The 18507-nt window shown below is 39.4% G+C and overlaps 1 protein-coding gene across 2 annotated transcripts in view; it reads left to right on the forward strand.

The window, feature by feature from the left end:
* The first annotated feature begins 237 nt into the window (after window positions 1-237).
* Window positions 238-18507, forward strand: part of dpyda.1 (dihydropyrimidine dehydrogenase a, tandem duplicate 1) — a 132420-nt gene continuing 114150 nt past the window's right edge. The window contains exons 1-2 of one of the 2 annotated variants that reach the window (XM_053232061.1): window positions 238-745; window positions 16620-16730. In XM_053232061.1, the coding sequence (XP_053088036.1) occupies window positions 707-745; window positions 16620-16730 (150 nt within the window). In that variant the 5' untranslated portion in view covers window positions 238-706. The remainder of the gene's footprint in view (window positions 746-16619; window positions 16731-18507) is intronic. The other variant, XM_026926535.3, reaches the window with a different exon arrangement.

Consider the following 18507-nt stretch of genomic DNA (forward strand, 5'->3'; position numbering starts at 1 on the left):
AAGTTCCAGACTTGACACTTGCTCAAGACACACAGTAACAAGCAAACCTTTGAAGCATTTCTGCATTCAGTTATCCTTCCATCTAACACCTCACAGTGGAATATCCTTGAGGTTTGAACAGTCAGGCTGGTGAGATCAGACTACTGGTGAGATCAGACACATTACTGCTGATCGCAGTGCCTGTTTTGATTTTTTTCCCTGTGTGTGAAAATGACCCTCACACAGTTGGGAGCTGTGTCAGTCATGCTGAGTCTCTGGAGCTGTCAGTAGTCACACGCATCACCGCCCTGTGCAACAACAGTCCAAAGTTTGCTGCTGAACTTTCCCTGGTCCCAGCTGGGACTGCAAGACATTCTTCCCCTCCTTGCTCTTGGAACCTTTGTCCGTTCATTCGGATGCTTTAGCAGTGAATTCGTGCTAGTTTCTGGCTGATTTCCAGGCTCTCCGGACCACAAAAGGACGGCTTGAGGAAAGTGAAGAGGAAGCGGTGCTGTGTGTGTGTGTGTGTGTGTGTGTGTAGTGTAGTGGAGTGGAGTGTGCTCGCGGCTCCTGCGACTTCACGCGCTGCAGCAACGCCACACAGCTCGCTGGACTTCAGCAGCATTATTATTATTATTTTTAAAATCAGCGTTGTGTTTTTTTTTTTTTTTTGGGTTTGTTTTATGTTCTTCTCTGATCTGTTCTGATTCCGCGAAAAAAAAAAAAAATGGCCAGAATGCTGAGCAAGGACCTGCCGGATATCGAGGTAGAAACACTCCTCCTCTCTGCTCCTCCATTAAAAACATTTCGCCGTGTTTATTTTTCCCATTTGTACCGCTGAGAGAAAGTGTATTAACACTGTGCTTTAGTTAGTCGGATCATTGCTTGTGTAGTAAAACGTGCAGCCCATCTTTCTGCATAAACACTCTTCTTTTGAACTGATCTAATGCTTTGATGCGTCATAATGATCATTTAAAAGGCGTTGCATCGCCCTTTTCATAAACATCAACAAATAAAAGTTTGCTAAAAGTTGCTTGCACAACTGTGTGCAAAAACTCACATAATTTGCACTTCTTCTCTTCAAAGTCATGCATGTGCTTCCATAGACGAGCAGAGCTGTGATGCAACAGTCTGTGTTTACTCATGTCTTAGAAAATCCCAGGAATGTTTTTAAACTTTTATGAGCAACATAGAGATTCATAATAAAACCACTGTAATTATTCTTTACCTAGGCGTGACCCAGACATCTTACTCATCTTTTAATCAAGTCTTTTTATTTTCTCATCTTTTTAAATGGCTTACTCATGTATTTTATGAAGCTGATGAGTACTTGTGGTCTAAAAAAAATAGCTATAAGACAATAATAGTCTTCTGAGTTATTCCAGTTTTCTAGATTGCTTTGTTTACTATGTTTCTGTTAATAATGCATTGCTGTAGTTTATAACTATGTGCCATGTACACTTCTCGAGTCATGTGAGTCACGTGAGTCATGTGCTCCTTGTTTTGTCCGCTGAGACTTTTAGGAGTAGGTGGGGAAATCAAGCCTATCAGTGGAAGTCAGCACACACCACAGGAACACATCAATACCTTGGCAAGAAAACGTGATTTGATGAGTGTTAGCTGGACTGAACTCAAGCCAGTGGTGCAATGCATATTACTGTAAAGTCTGCGTCAGCAACTATTGCTGAGAAGTTTATGATTAACTAACGAGACCAAGGTAGAACTTCCGAGTGCGGTTCTTAGACTGCTCTTTTTACCTGATACTCCTTTTGGGCGATCAGTCATGTTTTATGAAAAACATTTCTGGTTGAAGCAGCATTGAAGGTTTTGTGAAGCCGGTATTTACCAGGCAGGGTAGTGGACCTTGAGTAAATTTTCTAGCACCTTGCACAGCATAAAAAATAAGACACACACTGATATACACAGTCATATAAACCAAGTAAAAAATATTTATTTCTTATTCTGTTATTATCTGCTGTATCGTATTTCTTTTTCGTTCGTTGAGAGCAATCCTATTAGATATTAGATAATGGTAATAGTGAAATATACATACATATGTGTGTGGTGTGTGTGTAGTGGTGTCTATTATGCAATCAAAAAAAAATTATATATATATATATATATATTATATAAATTTTTTTTTGATTGCATAATAGTGACATTTGTATTTCAGTTGAACACGTGTATGATAAGAAAGAAGTACAGATTATGTAGGATTAGTTTTAGCCATTACAGAAAAATGAAAACTATATAATATGGATTATCTTTATAAAAAGGTGAAACCACTAAAGAAGACCACAGCAGCTGTTGACAGAAAACTCATTAGACCTATGAAGGAAAACCCAAAACAGCCAAAGAGATTGCAGACAGTCTGTAAACTATCATAATTCACAAGTGTCATAATTCACTCTTAAAGAAAACTGAAAGGAGAAATATGGAGACTAAACTGCAAGATGCAAACCAGTAGTTATGTTGTAACTGTGCGTCTATGAAGACCAGATAACCACTAGGGAAGGTGAGAATCACCTGGATAACTTTTTTGTGCATGGGGTCACGCATGCCACGACCTGCGGCATCGCACTGCCCCCTCAGTCTCATGTCTCCAGCGAGTTAGAGCATGTGCTACACTCGTTGAAATGTGGATGCATCTCGGTCTATGGTATTTGGGGTTTAGTTGCAGGCTGATATCCCACTTCTGAAATGTCTTAATTGCAGCAGGCCTACAGAGACTACCGCTGCAGCTGCGGCTAACAATCCTAGCATATTTAGTAAGAGTACCACACATAGTGAGCACACAGATTCGAGTGGCGAGCATGATGATGTCTGTCATATGTTACAGTAACATCGTGGCTATCTCAATGACTCTAGCTTTTCACCAATGAATTGTGTGATGTGCTTAGGGATTAGTGGGCCTTTTTCAGAGTTCACCATGAGACCAAGAACCTTAATGTGTGTGAGGATGGTGGATGTGTCCCGGGTGGCCTGCTCCTTTGTGGGGCCACATAGGAACTGATTGTTCAAATACGACAGTGTCTTCTGTCACCTCTGATGGCCAGAGGCATGGGTGGTCTTCAAGTATCTCAAGCACAGAGATACTTGCTAGAGAGAGGCTGAAGGGTTGGATGTTGCATTGGAATTGGAAATATTGGTTTGATGTAGTTGCTGCCCTTTGTTTTTGGCTCTAAAACTACCCACCGACAGGCCCTGTACTTTGTGGCATCCAGGCACCACAGGACTCTTTATCAGTAGTAGTGGTGGTGGTGGTGGTGGTGGTGGTGATTAGTGGGGAGGGGGTGAGTTTGGGGCTTCATGATCATGAACCATGAGTAAACCTTGAGACCTGAAAACGTGTCTCTGTTTATTTAGAGCTTGCACAGGGCAGACAGAAGGCTGTCACATGGCTGGTGCATTTGGCTGTGCTGGTTTCTAGTTTCTAAAACCTATACTCTTCTCTCCAGGGCTTCTTTGGGCACAGGCCCAAGGAGTGACCCTGGCACACAGTACAGGTTTCCAAGGGTTGATTTATATGTGTCTGGCAGCAAACATTTTTTAAAGTGGTCAATGCAATGAATACATATCTAGTGTTTGTCTTTGGCTTGTCTTCGGGAGCTTGCATCATGGCTCATTATTCACCCAACAGATAAAGCTTTATAGAGTGGAAACTAGCTAACTTGGTGGATAACCACAAGGAGTGCACATTACGGTTGGAAAAAAAACCAATTGAAATATGTCAGCAGAATGAAGTTACAGGTCTAGTTTTTGGACATAAGCAACGTGGAAATAGAACTCCCTTAAGGACCAGGGAAAAAATCCGCCAAGATAATCAGACACAGCTTATCAGAAAGCAAAAGAAAATTCCTTCATTTTATTTGTCTCAATATATAGTTATGTGTGCAACAGGATTTATTTTTGGATATCTTTTATTTACACTTCACCTGTTCCTTACTTTCAGGTGATTAGACTTTATGGAATGAAATTCTTTTAATCTGCTGATTTAATATTCAAATAAACAGAATTTTTGCTTATTGAGACACCACACCGTCAGTTAAATATTACTGGGCTCATGATCAAGTTATCTCACAGTCCCTTTCAGGGCATAGAACTGTATAATTATATTTATATACCTGCAGTTTAATGTATGAGGCTGTTGTAATGTTTGCTTTAAAGGGATTTATACCAACAGTATTTAGAAACTGCAGTATATGAAAACATACTGTTGCAATGTTGAAAGGAGCAAGAAAGCAAGTTCACATCACTTGTGTGAGTTCATTGTTATCCTATTGTGCTAGCCACTGAATTGATTTAAAAATTCTTCTTTTGAGTTTTAAGAGTATCCATGATTATCCTGCAGGGCTTTATATGCATTCACCCCTAGCCATAGCCTTCAATCTGGTAGTGCCTCTTAATATCAGGTTCCTAGGACTAAATTATGTTCAGTGGAGCTCATGTTTTTTGTGTGTAGCTACATGATATGTTTGAAATGATCTTCTTGAAATATACCTCCTCAGATACCACTTTTTTTTTTTTTAATTTCCTTTTAAGATGTATTTATTTAGGATATTGTTTCGGGGATATGGATTTTGGTGATATTGTATTTTTATTATTTATTTTGAAGTAAGTACATAATTTAAATGTAATGAACAATATTTGGTGAGAAAGAAAGAAACAATGGATTCCACATATCACAGATAGTGTGATTGCAACATACTTTGTTAAGGACTACGTAAGATATGCAGCGTCCCTGCCAGGTTTATATAATAGTATATAGTAATAGTTTATATAATCATTATGTAATAGTAAGAATATTCTTATTCTTATCTTGGACATTTAAAACAAATTGATATATTGTTTTAAAAGTGTGAAGTTGCACAAAACTGTGGTGCTAGATAACAAGATTGCTGCTTTCTCTCCCATAACTTAGTAACAGAAGGCTTAGCAGGTATCACTGGCATGAGTCTTTTCACAGCCTTTCATACTTTGTGTGTATGTACGCCATTAAACTTAGATCTTTAGTCATATAGATCTTTAGATGTTTTTTTGTAAGTTATCATGGCAGATTATGCTGCATATTGATAAAAGCAGGAGTGAGCTATGCCTTAGTAACATCACAAACTACATGCGGAATATATTCAGGTTAAGTCAATATTAGATTCATTTCAGACTCTTCTTTAGGCATCATTGTTGGAAATGAATTGGAATAATGTAAGTATTAAACATCGCTTTTCATTTCAAACCCCTACAGTTTTCTAATCTTTAACGAGGAGCCTCAGCACCTCCTTAAACAGCCTACAATGAAACTCTGCCCTTATAAATGCAATTATGTGTGTGCCATTTAAACCATTTGCACATGGTCTTTCACCTTTACAGTTAGGTTCATTAGGAAGTGTAATGGTGTTGGTTACACTGGAGATACTGGGAGATGTTTATCACTTGTCCACATCGCAAGGCTTTCTGCAGGTTAATATGAGTAAAGATGGTCCCGGCTTCATGCTGGGGGGCTCTAATGCAACCTTTATGGAGAGCAGAGGGAAGCAAGTCAAGCCTTTCATTAGCATCTTTATTCAGGGAGTAATGACAACAGTGACGTGACCTTCGGCTCCCCACTGCACTTAAGACCGGGACTAAATGACTCCTGTCTGCCATTGAAAATGGCTTTCTAAATCTCATAATAATTGCCATCTCTGGAGCAATTAAAGCCTCCATTTTTCTGCAGTCCTGTCAGATGTCTTATTTTAATATCCACCCGCACTCCTGAAAGCGCTAAATGTGGGGCCCTTTTGTGTGTGTGTGTATGTGTGCATGTGTGTGTGTAGATTAATTAAAATCCTCCTGGATCTCCATTAGAGTTCATTAAAAAACCCACAGCAATACAGCATTTAAACAAAGAGGTATGACTCCTCTGGCAGACCTCGGTGCCACTCCAAGGCTGCTTTCGCAGTAGACGTCTAGAACAGTGACAGCAGATTGCTCTGGAATAAAATTTAATGGAATATTGTGGAAGTGTTTGGCCACTCAAAAGGCTTGCATGTCATTGGTACTCACCAAGTATGCCTGTGCTGTTTTTTCATCTCTCACACTGGGTTCGAAACCTGTATTTATATCATCATATTCATCTAGTTTAAGAAGGATATGTATTAAATGTTTTCTTTGTTGGATATGTGCTTTAGAGTTAAACTGTTTTTTGGCCCAATTTTGCTGTCATAGTCAAAAATCATGCATCATGAAATAATCAGTGAGTTGAGATTAGTGTTCTTAGAGACTGTAATGTGCCATGCTCACTGGCGGCCATTTGGTGACATCGCGAGCATGCAGGATAGACGACAAAGTTCTGGCAGTGTCAGAATGCTTTTATTAAAATCTCAAAGTGTGACCTCTGCGACGACGTTCCTCCGAAAACTACTAATAGGAGGATGGATGGAGGAGGATGGAGGATGAAACGAAACTCACAGGACATCTGTAAATACACTCCAATGTACAATGTCCGTTTACCAAAATGCTGTACAAAGTGCTGCATTCTTGTATTTTCACCAGTTACTGCTCCTGACTGCTTTACTATGTTAATCCATGCTAATGGATAGAAAAAAAATGCTTATTAGACTTATTATGCTTAGTAGGGGCAGTCGTGGCCTAATGGATAGAGAGTCGGACTTGCAGCCCAAAGGTGAACCTGAAGGTTGTGGGTTCGAGTCTCTGGTCCGGCAGGGATTGTGGGTGGGGGGAGTGAATGACCAGCGCTCTCTCCCACCCTCAATACCACCACTGAGGTGAGACCCTTGAACAAGGCACCGAACCCTCAACTGCTCCCCGGGCGCCACAGCAAAAAAAGGCTGCCCACTGCTCCGGGTGTGTGTTCACGGTGTGTGTTCACGGTGTGTGTGCACTTGGATGGGTTAAATGCAGAGCACAAATTCCGAGTATGGGTCACCATACTTGGCCACAAGTCACTTCACTTAAATTAGCTTAATTTGAAGAATCGGCATTCCATGTTGTTCCCTTTTACCCAGCCAGGAATGGCTCCAAACTCCTCTTCCTTACTTTTTTGACATATGTTTTCTCTAGGCGTAACTTTGCTACTATTACATTAGGGATTGTTTTTATTTATGTGGCCCTGTTTTCTGCATGAGCCCAGATCACACTGAATGACGTTGTAAGTAGAACATAGTCTTTTTCTTTAATCTCAGGTCTACCATTAGAGGATCTTTATCATATAATCGGACATGGAGAAAACATTATTGCACAGAGTGTTATAGAACTCAGCCAAGATTTTATTGGGATCATCTTGTACAGTGTGACAAGTAATATTCTTAAAAGACTGCTGTAATTGCACAGAGTTACAAAAACCAGCTTTAGGAATATGATAACACTAAATTGAGAATACAGTTCAGCAAGGCTGGTCATGATCTTAAGTATGTAATTAACACATGCCTTGGTGATTTTCAGCTGATGTTTGCTAAGCCTATCTGACATGGAGCTGGACATGGTGCTAGACTGTCATAATGCCTGTATGGACCCCACCCTGTATATTGGTGTACAGGGCTGCACATGACATGGCACAGAAAGTGGCAGAAGAGTAATGGCACCCCTGGCAGTGTTGAGTCAGATTGCTCTTTTAATCATTCAGAGCTGCTGAGATGAGCCTGTGGCCTGTCACAGAGTTGTGTTTGCTGATAAACGAAAGCGTGCGAGGAGACAGGGTCAGGAAGCCAGTACAGACTCATTGGCTGCTAGTCCACTGCACAGTATATTGCCTACTCATCATCCAATCTCGCAGGAGCTAGCATACACTCAACTGATCACACGACTCCTTTGTTTTCTGCAATCTCTATTGGCAAACTCAGTCAATGGATTTCATAGCCTAGGGAGCTTCAGTTCAGCCTGCTTGGTTACACACCCATGGCATGTCTTGCAAATTGAGCCTGTTTCTGTTCCACATACTCTCTCTCTCTCACCCACACACACACACACATGTACGCACACTCTCTCTCTCTCTCACTCTCACTCTCTCTCTCTCTCTCTCTCTCTCTCTCTCTCTCTCTCTCTCTCTCAGCTCCACGGAGAGCAAATAAAGCCTTGGTCATCAAGCCATGATTTCTTTACAGTTCATTTACCTTCTGCTTCTGTGCTAATTGTTTTTCAAGGCTCAACATGGCCAGGGACCATTTCAAAGGCCAAATAATGAGGCTTCGGCACATTGGCCAGGACCAAATCAAACTGGCTTGCAGAGTGCCTGGTTTGTCTCAGCGCTCTTCTGTGAGTGGCTGCTGGCAGAGGGGAGGGTTTACAGTCTTATGGGCTGGAATTCTATCCTCAAAATACTGTCTAGCGAGCTCACTGATACCAGGAAATAGATTGCAACTGATGTATATGATGCAACTGGCTTTCCTAGACTCCCTCTGCATGACTCTAAAGAGGAACAGCAGATGGTTAGAGGGGTTTCTTTTGGTTAACCCTTTCATGTTAACACCTCATTATGACACCACTAGAGACAACACTGACAATTTCGCCATAACAAATTGATTTTCACACATTATGTGGATATGTCAGGGTTTTAGTACAAACATTCATGCTAATTATTATTCATCCACCTTATATTGTGCCATACGTTATTTATATGACGTTAGTTATCTTAGATTTTAACTAAACTGATTAATAGGGAAAAGAACTGATGTTTTTCATTTATACTTTGTGAGTGATTTGTGACACTTTAGTCTTTTTATTAGTGCAGGGTGCAAGGTCAGGCTTAGGTTACTGATTAATAGGACTGGTTTTTAACTTTAAGGGGAAAAGAGAAGGTTTAGAATGTGTGTTCAGTCACATCTGCAGTTTTACTGTATGTGTGCTCATTAAGTGGTCTTGTAGTTCATTGTATATAGTGGGTATGAAAATAGGCATTATATGGGAGAAAAATGTTGGTCAAAGGACCTTTTAAAGAAACCGCACTACCTTTACTTTCTCTATAGATCAGCAACTTTCTTCACTGTGTGACAACTACAGTTCTCATGATTTTTGTAGATTTCCCTCAGTTTGAAAACTCAACTATTTTAATGAAATTGTGTCTCATATATGAGCCTTAACATGACCATTCAGGAGAACTACAAGTACTTGATTAGATCTATTTAGCTTCATGGAAATTGTGATCAATTATACACTACTACCCATATGGTACTGATATGATGGTTGATTGTATATCTAGTTGTATATCAATGTTTTAAATATTTCTTAATATAAGATTATGCCAAAACAACTATAAAATTATTAAGACTAGAATTAAAAATAATAATTTCAAGCTGGGAATTTCAAGCTGGAAATGTTGGCAAATAGTTTTGTTTAATAATGTTTGAAAGAAGCAGTAATGAATGTTTGAAAGATCTGTTCCAAGAGGCTGAAGTTAGTAAAAATGTCTAGAAATAGTCTTAATGATTTTATATTTATTTTAATTTAATCTCATAATGAGAAATGCTAGATAAATTTGACTATATTGAAGCTATTTTTTTTTTTTCAGTTCAGGAGACTGAGCATGGCTACAAAGTGCACATCAACAGCACATCACATTTTTTTCAGATTCTTGACGTGTACTTAGTGTATAGTGATAGTGAATGGTAGTGAACCAACCCGACTGAATGATACGATCGCAATCAGCTGGGCTCACCAGCCGGAGCTGTGAACCTTGAGGTATCATCCTCGTCACATGCTTGCTGCTGATTGGACACAGTGTAAGGGAAAAGAATTGCACTTTTCAGACTGTTATCTAGTTAGCCTAGCAAAAATGATTTAAAGCAGAGTTACTTACGCTATTAGTGTGGAGTAGTTCTTTGTTATGGATAACCTGGTGAGTTTTCAGCATCTGTACGCTCATATTAATGCTGTGCAAAGTTGGCAGGATATCTCAAATAACATCATATGAATGCCCTTAATAAAAATAAGCATGAATAAAATCAATATTTTAGCTCTGCGGTCTCGCACAGACATATGTACACTGCAGCCAATCAGCAACAAGCATGTGATGTTCAGTAAAGACTCATTCTGTTTTGAGCTTATGTTGATGTGATGCTGATTTTGCTGTTGAATTGGCAAATTTGTTGTGGTGTTTTTGGTTTTGCTTTTGCATTGTTGGTTTGTTAATACGTTTTTAGTTTGCGTTTTCGGCCACCATAGCAATCCCTACAAATTCATCTCCTAGCAGTGGCTTCACTACATGATATGATAAATAAAGAACTGAATGATGAAGAGAGCACTACTTTCCCAAAAACACGTAATAAAAATAAAAGGAAATCGATTTATTTAAAAGTATAGACTTATAACGTGGTGAGTATTCATCTAGCCGTGTATTAAAGAAACCAAACACTTGAAGTAGACTGTAATATTTGCAGACATATGGTAATTTCATACAAAGCTTTACCTATATAGTATGTGGTGCTCTGATGTGATATACGGTCAGATTATGTTTTGGCAGGCGGCTAATTGTTACCTGTGCGTCTTGTGTCGTGAGTTTGAGTTTCTAATCATAAAGCGACTGAGTGATATTCAGGGCCTATATTTAATACTGCTGACCTGCGGGCCAACGCTTTATTTCACTAACAGACGATCAATATGTGGAAATTCCTCTATTGATCCCTGCAGAAGATGGAGCGTGCGGATTGCCAGTGCATGTTTAACTATTCTTCACCTCTGAGCCATAAATAATTTCTTTTTTAAGCAGGGGATTAATGCAGGAAGGAGTTAAATTTTAGGTATGCACTTCTTTTGCATGCTAAGTGCAGGGATGCTTCGTGCATACCAAGTTGTGGAGGCTCTGTCTGGTTGAGGGGATGAGGAAGGTCAAGGTAATTTATTGCACAATATGGTGCTGCTATTGATTAGACAGAGAAAGGGCAAGCCCAACTGCTTTGCTAATAGCCATATGAATGTTTCAGGCATGTGTTCCCATCTCAAATACTGGCCAAAAAAATAGGCAGGATGCTACATTTAACATCAGCACTGGACCTAGTTGATATTAGCATGTTGTTGAGCTCTCTGCGTGCTAGTTTATTAGTTTGTCATGTACGTAACAGATTTATGTACATAGTTTACATTGTGTGAGTTCAAACTCAAAAAATAATGACTATTTCTAACAATGCAGTTTGGTGCTGCAAGCGTCTGGACTCTGTACATGTCTGCATGCATCTGGACTCTGTATTTGCTTCGTCCTCTCATCAATTACCACTCGCAGCTAAATTTGATTTGCCATTTCCTTCTGTCCATCATGCACTTCCTCCCTATCTGATTTCCTCAGAGGGGCTGGGGTTTGCATGCCTTGGCTAGGGCCTAGGCGCTTATTGATCTCGCATCTGCTCAGGCCTGGGTGATCACTGAAGAGTAATAGAGCAAGACGCTGCTGCTCCCCGTGGAACCATCCAGAACACACAGATGGTCCCTGTGCAAAGCACCCGCATCCCCAGTGCTGCTGCGGCCTAGTCCGACCAGAAAGGTCACACAAACAGCAGGGAGATCGGGCTGTTTTGTGTTTTAAATAATGTTTGATCACACACACAGTCTCCACTAGGAATCACCGAAGAGTTCTCAGTAACTGGGGGAAAAAAAAATCTATGCTTGTTTTAGATCGTGCATGTTTCTGACATTTATTAACTGCCATGCAGCAGAGAGAGCACCTGGGGAAAGTCTGCATGTTTGTGTGAGAGAAAGGCCAACACAGAGAGCAGTGAGAGCCATGAGCGTGCGCTGTACAATTTTACACTACAAGCGTTGTTTCCTGTTCAGGTGCACAGCCAGTGAAATAACACTAACACCCTGCAGTACATGCGGTATTGATTAAAGCGTATGGACGTACGCCCTGTCTTGTGTGAAATATTGATCTCATCGCTGACCATGCGTAATGTTTGACAGCACAACATGCTCATTAAATAAGCCATATACCTTCATGTTCCTATTAGCACGTTTTAAATAGATTATCATATTCATCACATTCTCAGGATCTCAGCACACTTTGGTTTGTCTGTAACCTAACTGTACTATTTTTTTTTAAAAAGAAGGACTATATGAAGCAGTAGTGTGACATTAAGGTGTGTTATTCTTCTGTTGATTTAAAACATGCTATAGCAGAGAGAGATTAAGCTCTGTCAAACATCATTAGTGCTTCCTTTAACCTGGTTCAACATGAATCTGTTTCTCTTGTACATTTTCCACTTGAGGAGATTGGGTCAATACCGGGCTGAATGCAAGGCTCTTGTGGAGCCAGAAAAACAAAGGTGCTTCTGCAAAATGTGTTCACTTAAATCCTCTGCAATACACAGGATTTACAGAAAACATTTAGAGAAGTACCTGCTTAATGTCTCATAGCAGCCAAGTCGGCATCTGTTGGCTTTTTGTTTGCGTTATGAACAGAATATTTGTGGTGGATGAGAAAAGTAATAGATTACTTACCTACATTTTGTGTTAAAGGATTCTTGTGCAGCACAGACTAGGGCACATTACAATGTACTGTTGAGAGCTTTGGCCTAAAAGCCATTGCAGTACTTCTGATTAGTGTGACTAATAAAATTGAGATCATGATTAAATACAAAATTAGTATGATACAGTATTTATAAGCAAAATACAGTATGAATAAATAGACACAATGAAGCATGGTGGCGTGGAGGACAGAGTTGATGCCTCACAGCTCCAGGCTCCCTGGTTCGCCAGACTTTTGCATGTTCTCTTCTCTCTATGTCCGTATGGGTTTCCTCAGGATTCTCCAGTTTGTTCAACCTCCCAAAAATATTTGAGTAGGTGAACTGGCTACACTAAATTGTCTCAAGATGTGAATGAGTGTGTGAATGAGTGTGTGCACGGTTCCCTGTGAGGGACTGGCATCCCAACCAGGGTGTATTCCAGCATCACAGACAGTGTTCTCAGGATAGGCTCTGGATCCACCATGACCCAAACCAGGATAAAGCAGCTCCTGAAGATGATTAAATGAATCAATAAATGAATACAGAAAGAAAAAAAAAAAGATAAAACACACACCCACAATGGGTCAGGATTTTGGGTGAGAGTTGCAAAGGGAAAATAAAGTTTTACAGCAAATGCAAAAATGCATCACTAAGACTGTGCCAGTTGTTCAGAGTGAGCTTGTTAGCACCATTAATTCTAGCTGTTGAAGATTCCATATATAGGACGTACAAGAAAAAAGCATCCACTGTCTAGATGAAAGAGAGTGGGATGGTTTGTAACACAGTGAACATTTTCTTTTCTTCTCAGATGTTTTATGTGAATAGTTAAAACCCGTTAGCTAGTGATCAAGATTATGAGATGTGTCTTGTGTACTGGACCTCACAGCTATCCAGTAAAAATCAAAAGTCTACATTTGGGCAATTTCACCTCCAAACATCGTCCGGTGAGAGTGTAACACCAGATTCCTCCAGCAACAACTGATAGAGTACGGACAACATATCCTTGTTCTTTCTCTGCACAACAAATAATTCACTAATTGGTGAGTGAGCAAGGGCCGATGCCATGGGACTCCATATGCTTTAATGAGTGACCAGAGCTGCAAATAAAAATATAGTGAAATATCATAATAGTTGAAGATATTTGCAAGTTGCACAATATTTATCATGATATTTAGCTTATTTAAAAGTTTGTTACCAAGCTGGAACAGAGACATGGAAAAAAAAAAAAACTAAACAACAAACCATGAAGGTCTTTTTTTTGGCTCATTATTGGGTTTTTAAAAAATAAACTACTTCATGAGGAACGAAAATCAAATGGTGAAAACAAGATTCTTTTTTAAAGTAGGTTTTGTCCTAGAAGAAGAAAGGTACAGTTGAGAATAACATATCAAAACCCCAATTTTTTTTTTTTCCCCACAATAGGATTTTGTGTTGTTTGCCACCACTATGTAAGTCACGGTCATGGTCAGCACAGTCCTCGTACAAGTAACAGTAAAACTAGTTAACAACACTGTTGATTTAAAGCTTTTCAACCATTCTAAAAGCAGATGTATGAGCTATTTTATTTAGTATTGTCTATTTTTTATGTGTTTTTATTTTTTATGTGGTTTCCCACAGCTGCAGACTGATTATAGTCAGTGGAACCCAAGAGTGTCTTATTCCACTTTTCTGAGCAACCATGCCATTACCTCCTCCAGTTTATCTAAAGGATCTGCCCAAAGAATATATTGGCTTATCCACACTGCATTATATGAAAATGGATAGGTAATGTAGTCCATAACATGCAATAAAACCTGTATTTTTATTGTTTCAATATGTAGTTCATGCAGCGCTTTAACTACATTTTATTAGGTGTGAAATTAAAGAATTAATAGGATGATGTCTGCCATTGCATAAAGCGGGACATTTCATTTAGCATGAGATGTAGGTGGCCGGCGCTCTGCAGGAGAGAGGCAGGTTAGAGAACATCTACCTGCCCTTTTCAACGCCACATACCTCCATTCGAAATGGGCTTTCATCCAGCCTACTGTGAAAATATGAAAAGACAAAGCTTTATGTGTTGTCACATTGCCTGCGGGACACTAATTGAGGTGGGTTGCTGGTGGCCGGCTTGGGTAGGGGGTAAAATTGAAAGAAAAGATGGAAAACAGAATCTAAAAGATAATGTATAGCTTTGCTGGGTGCTCATGGGGAACAGTGGATTTATTTCGATACAGTGAACATCAGTGGGAATATGCAGGATAAACCCTGAATAGGAGGAGCGCTATGTCAGAATTGCAGAACAGCACAAAATATAAATTGCCTTGGCTCTCATTCCTAATGTATACAAACATGCCTGAATAGTACTATAGAAAATCCACTGCATTTGTAAGCACATGTTCCATGTATGTAATTGCACTGACAAAAACCCATACAAATGTTCTTAGTAGACGTGTATTCTGCTGTGTAAAGCATCTCTCTGTCTGTTCTGTGTTCTCAGCTGCTCTCTTGTGTGATTGCCTCTTTTTGTACAGCAATTTGTATTTGTGTGGACTGTGCAGTTAATACAGTACAGTTGCAAGTGACATGATTATAGATTTATGTCTATGAGCACTTGGTCTGGACTGCGAGTGGGGGGCATGGCTGATTGTAATGGATGGTTAGGTGTCTTGGCTGTTTGCTGTCAAGACGATGGAATGTGCCTGATGATAACAGGGTGTCTCATTGGGCGTGGGCCGAAGACAGGTCTGGTAGGTAGGGGGTCGCCAGAGGTACACTCCAACCAAGTAGAGAGGCTCATTAGAACCTGAGGGCTGCGATAGGGATTTACAATAAGCACTCAGTCAACTGAATATTTCCCTCCTGCTAAATAATGCATTGCTCTCATCATTTCATGTAGTGTCAAGGATTTGTAACACCACTAGAACTTAGTAGTCTGTCTTAGTTAAGGTTTTTTTCTTTTGTTTAAAAATTAAAAAAACAAAAGCGTCTATTAAAGTATGAAAGCTTGTATGTGATCATTAAAATAATACACTCACTGAAATTGGGCAGAGCAAGATTGGAAAAATGACCAGGTGATGATGTTTCAGTCTTTTGATTTTTGGTGAGTCTTTGCACTGCAAAAAATGACAAGACAATGACAATCTTAGTAAGTTAAAAATATCTTGAATGTAGTCAAAACGATCTAGCATTTCCTATTAAAAGATTATAATAAACCAAATATAAGATTATTAAACCTACTTCTAGACATATTTTACTATTTTTAAGCTTTAAATTTTCTTGTTCTTTTGGTAGATTATTTTGCTAATTTTAAGCAATCATTTCTAGAAAGAAGCAAAATTATCTGCCAATAGAATAAGAACACGTAAAGCTTAAAAATAGTAAAATATGTCTAGAAATAGCTTTAATACTCTTATATATGGTTAATTGTAATTATATAATCGGGAATAATGAATAAATTTGACTAGATTCAAGATGTTTTCACTTGTTAAGATGTAATTCTTTGCAGTGTGCCCACTGTAGCTTCAGGCGTGGAACCTGATGTGATCTTCTGCTGTTGCAGGCTGTCCGCTTTAAGGTTTGTTATGTTGTGTAATCCGAGATGCTTTTCTGCTCACCATGGTTATAAAGAGTAATTATTAGAGTTAACGTAGCCTTCCTGTTAGCTCTAACCAGTTTGGTCACAAAAGCATTTCTGGTTGCAGAACTGCCTCTTACTGAATATTTTTTGTTTTTGTATTATGCCTTGTGCTGCTGATTGCATAATTACACGAACGTGAAGGTGTACAGGTGTTCTTAATAAAGTGGATGGTGAGTATGTTTGAATGGATAGGAAATTGCTTAGTATAGTTTCCCAGTGTTGAGGGAAAGGAAAGGATTGATTAATGAAGCTGGAGCACCTGCAGGCCATATTTCTAATAATTTTTTGTATGTGTGAAGATGTGATGGTCATTATGAATGTCAGTTCTTTCACTTCTGCTCAGAGTGAAAAGAGTTTGATGACAAAAACATTTGGATTTGCCTGTATAGCACTGTAAGTCGTTAAACTGTGTGACTCCTGTATGATTACAGCTCTGAATGTAGAATTTAACTTTAGATTGCCATAAAAATATTTAGTTGCAAGTTAAAGCCACTATTCATTTTATCTACTTTTGCATAAATGCCAAAGATGTAAAACGTTTGCCATGTTGTAAACCTTCCCTAACAGCCTCCATCGTCTCTTTGTGTGTGTAGAATATCCTTGCCCTCAATCCGAGGGTGAAGAGCCATGCCACGCTCCACTCCACTGCAGCCAAGAAAGCTGAGAAAAAGCACTGGAAGAGGAACATAGAGAAAGGCTGTGATGTAAGTGTCTCACCTTTTACCTTTAACCTTTGACTCCTAGCTGAAAACACTGATTTTGAATCCACTGCACAAACATTTACTGACCAGTCAGAAGTTGTGTAGACTTTGGACTGTTTCCATATTTACACAGTGTGTGTTCTAGGAACCGGACCTTGTCTGGTGAGGTTATGTGAAGAGACTGGTTTTAACGCTTTCACTTCGTCTCCTAGCAAGGACCTCAGCCTCAATCAACTTAGAATTTACACACATGCACGCACACACACACCCACACACACCCACACACACACACACACCATAAAAATTACTATTTTGAAAATTTATACACAGAACCATAGATGGACGATTTAAACACATGTCCTTGTTAACACCAGTGTTTCAGTAAGGGGAACAATAAGAACGCGACACACACACACATACACACACACAGTCTGTCAAACAAAATTATCTTAGAATTCCAGGCACATGCTGTCAAAGTCTCAGAAATATCTCTCAAGACCAGTGTTTGGTTTTTTTGGCAGGTGGCCACAGTGCTCATCTGTCTTTTAAGGCAACTGAGACTTCAGCTTTTTTAATGTAGACACAAAACAAGATGGAGTTATTTTGTTAGAGAGATTATCCTCCCACACCCTGTACTGTTGCTAAGTAAAACTTCCTCATTTCTCATTTCTCATCAGATGGGAATAGATCACAAATTTGATACACTTCTTTATGAAAGCTATTCTATATGCTGAATTGAATATAGAATATGAATTATGCTAGTGAATTAACAGTATTGTGTGTTTAGTGACAGTGATCATATCAACGACATGGTGGTATGATGCAGCTGCTGCAAAGCGAAGTTGATTATTTTCCAATAACAGCATGTCCCGAAGTGTTTTATTCCTCTTGTATCACAGCAATTTGAAGTGAAGTGACGTGTAGCCAAGTATGGTGACCCGTACTCGGAATTTGTGCTCTGCATTTAACCCATCCAAGTACACACACACACACACACGTACACACGGAGCAGTCGGCAGCCTTTTCTTTGCTGTGGCGCCCGGGGAGCAGTTGGGGGTTCGGTGCCTTGCTCAAGGGTCTCACCTCAGTCGTGGTATTGAGGGTGGAAGAGAGCGCTGGTCATTCACTCCCCCCACCTACAATCCCTGCTGGACCTGAGACTCGAACCCACAACCTTCAAGTTCACCTTCGGGTTACAAGTCCAAGTTAATACCTGTTATCACTTACACTGTAACAGCTATAAACAGTTACCTCACCAGAATCCTTTTTTTTTCCTATGTCTTCAAGTTAATAAGACAAAAAAAATGCAGCTTTTCATATTAACTAGTAACTGGAAGGATGTCTGTCTTGAAGATTCTCCCAGGAAATCAATGATTCTGGAGCACTGATACTGGAGACTCCTTCCAAAAATCCATAATAAACATCTCTTTACAGAAGATATCACCATATCAACAATTACACATGTTTTTAATCTATTTATGTGGTGTGTCTGCCCATACAAGGCCTTTTATTACTTCTTACTATAGTAATGATAACATATCAAATGAACATGTTAATATAAACCTGCTGTCTGTTCCTTGCTGTTATAGAAAAATGATCAATACCTTCTGACTAATCAGAAAAAAGAATTCAACAGCGGTATGGTATAAGCTGTAACATATTATCCTCGCTTTTCTTGCCTGTATATTTATGAATGACTGAAATAGTGGGAAAACAGCTAAGAATAAGATATGTGTTCTTATCTGCTGTAGCTATGTGTACACACAGTAAAAAAGAGATT

The sequence above is a fragment of the Pangasianodon hypophthalmus genome, chromosome 1 (assembly GCF_027358585.1).
Source record: "Pangasianodon hypophthalmus isolate fPanHyp1 chromosome 1, fPanHyp1.pri, whole genome shotgun sequence".
NCBI lineage: Eukaryota > Metazoa > Chordata > Actinopteri > Siluriformes > Pangasiidae > Pangasianodon > Pangasianodon hypophthalmus.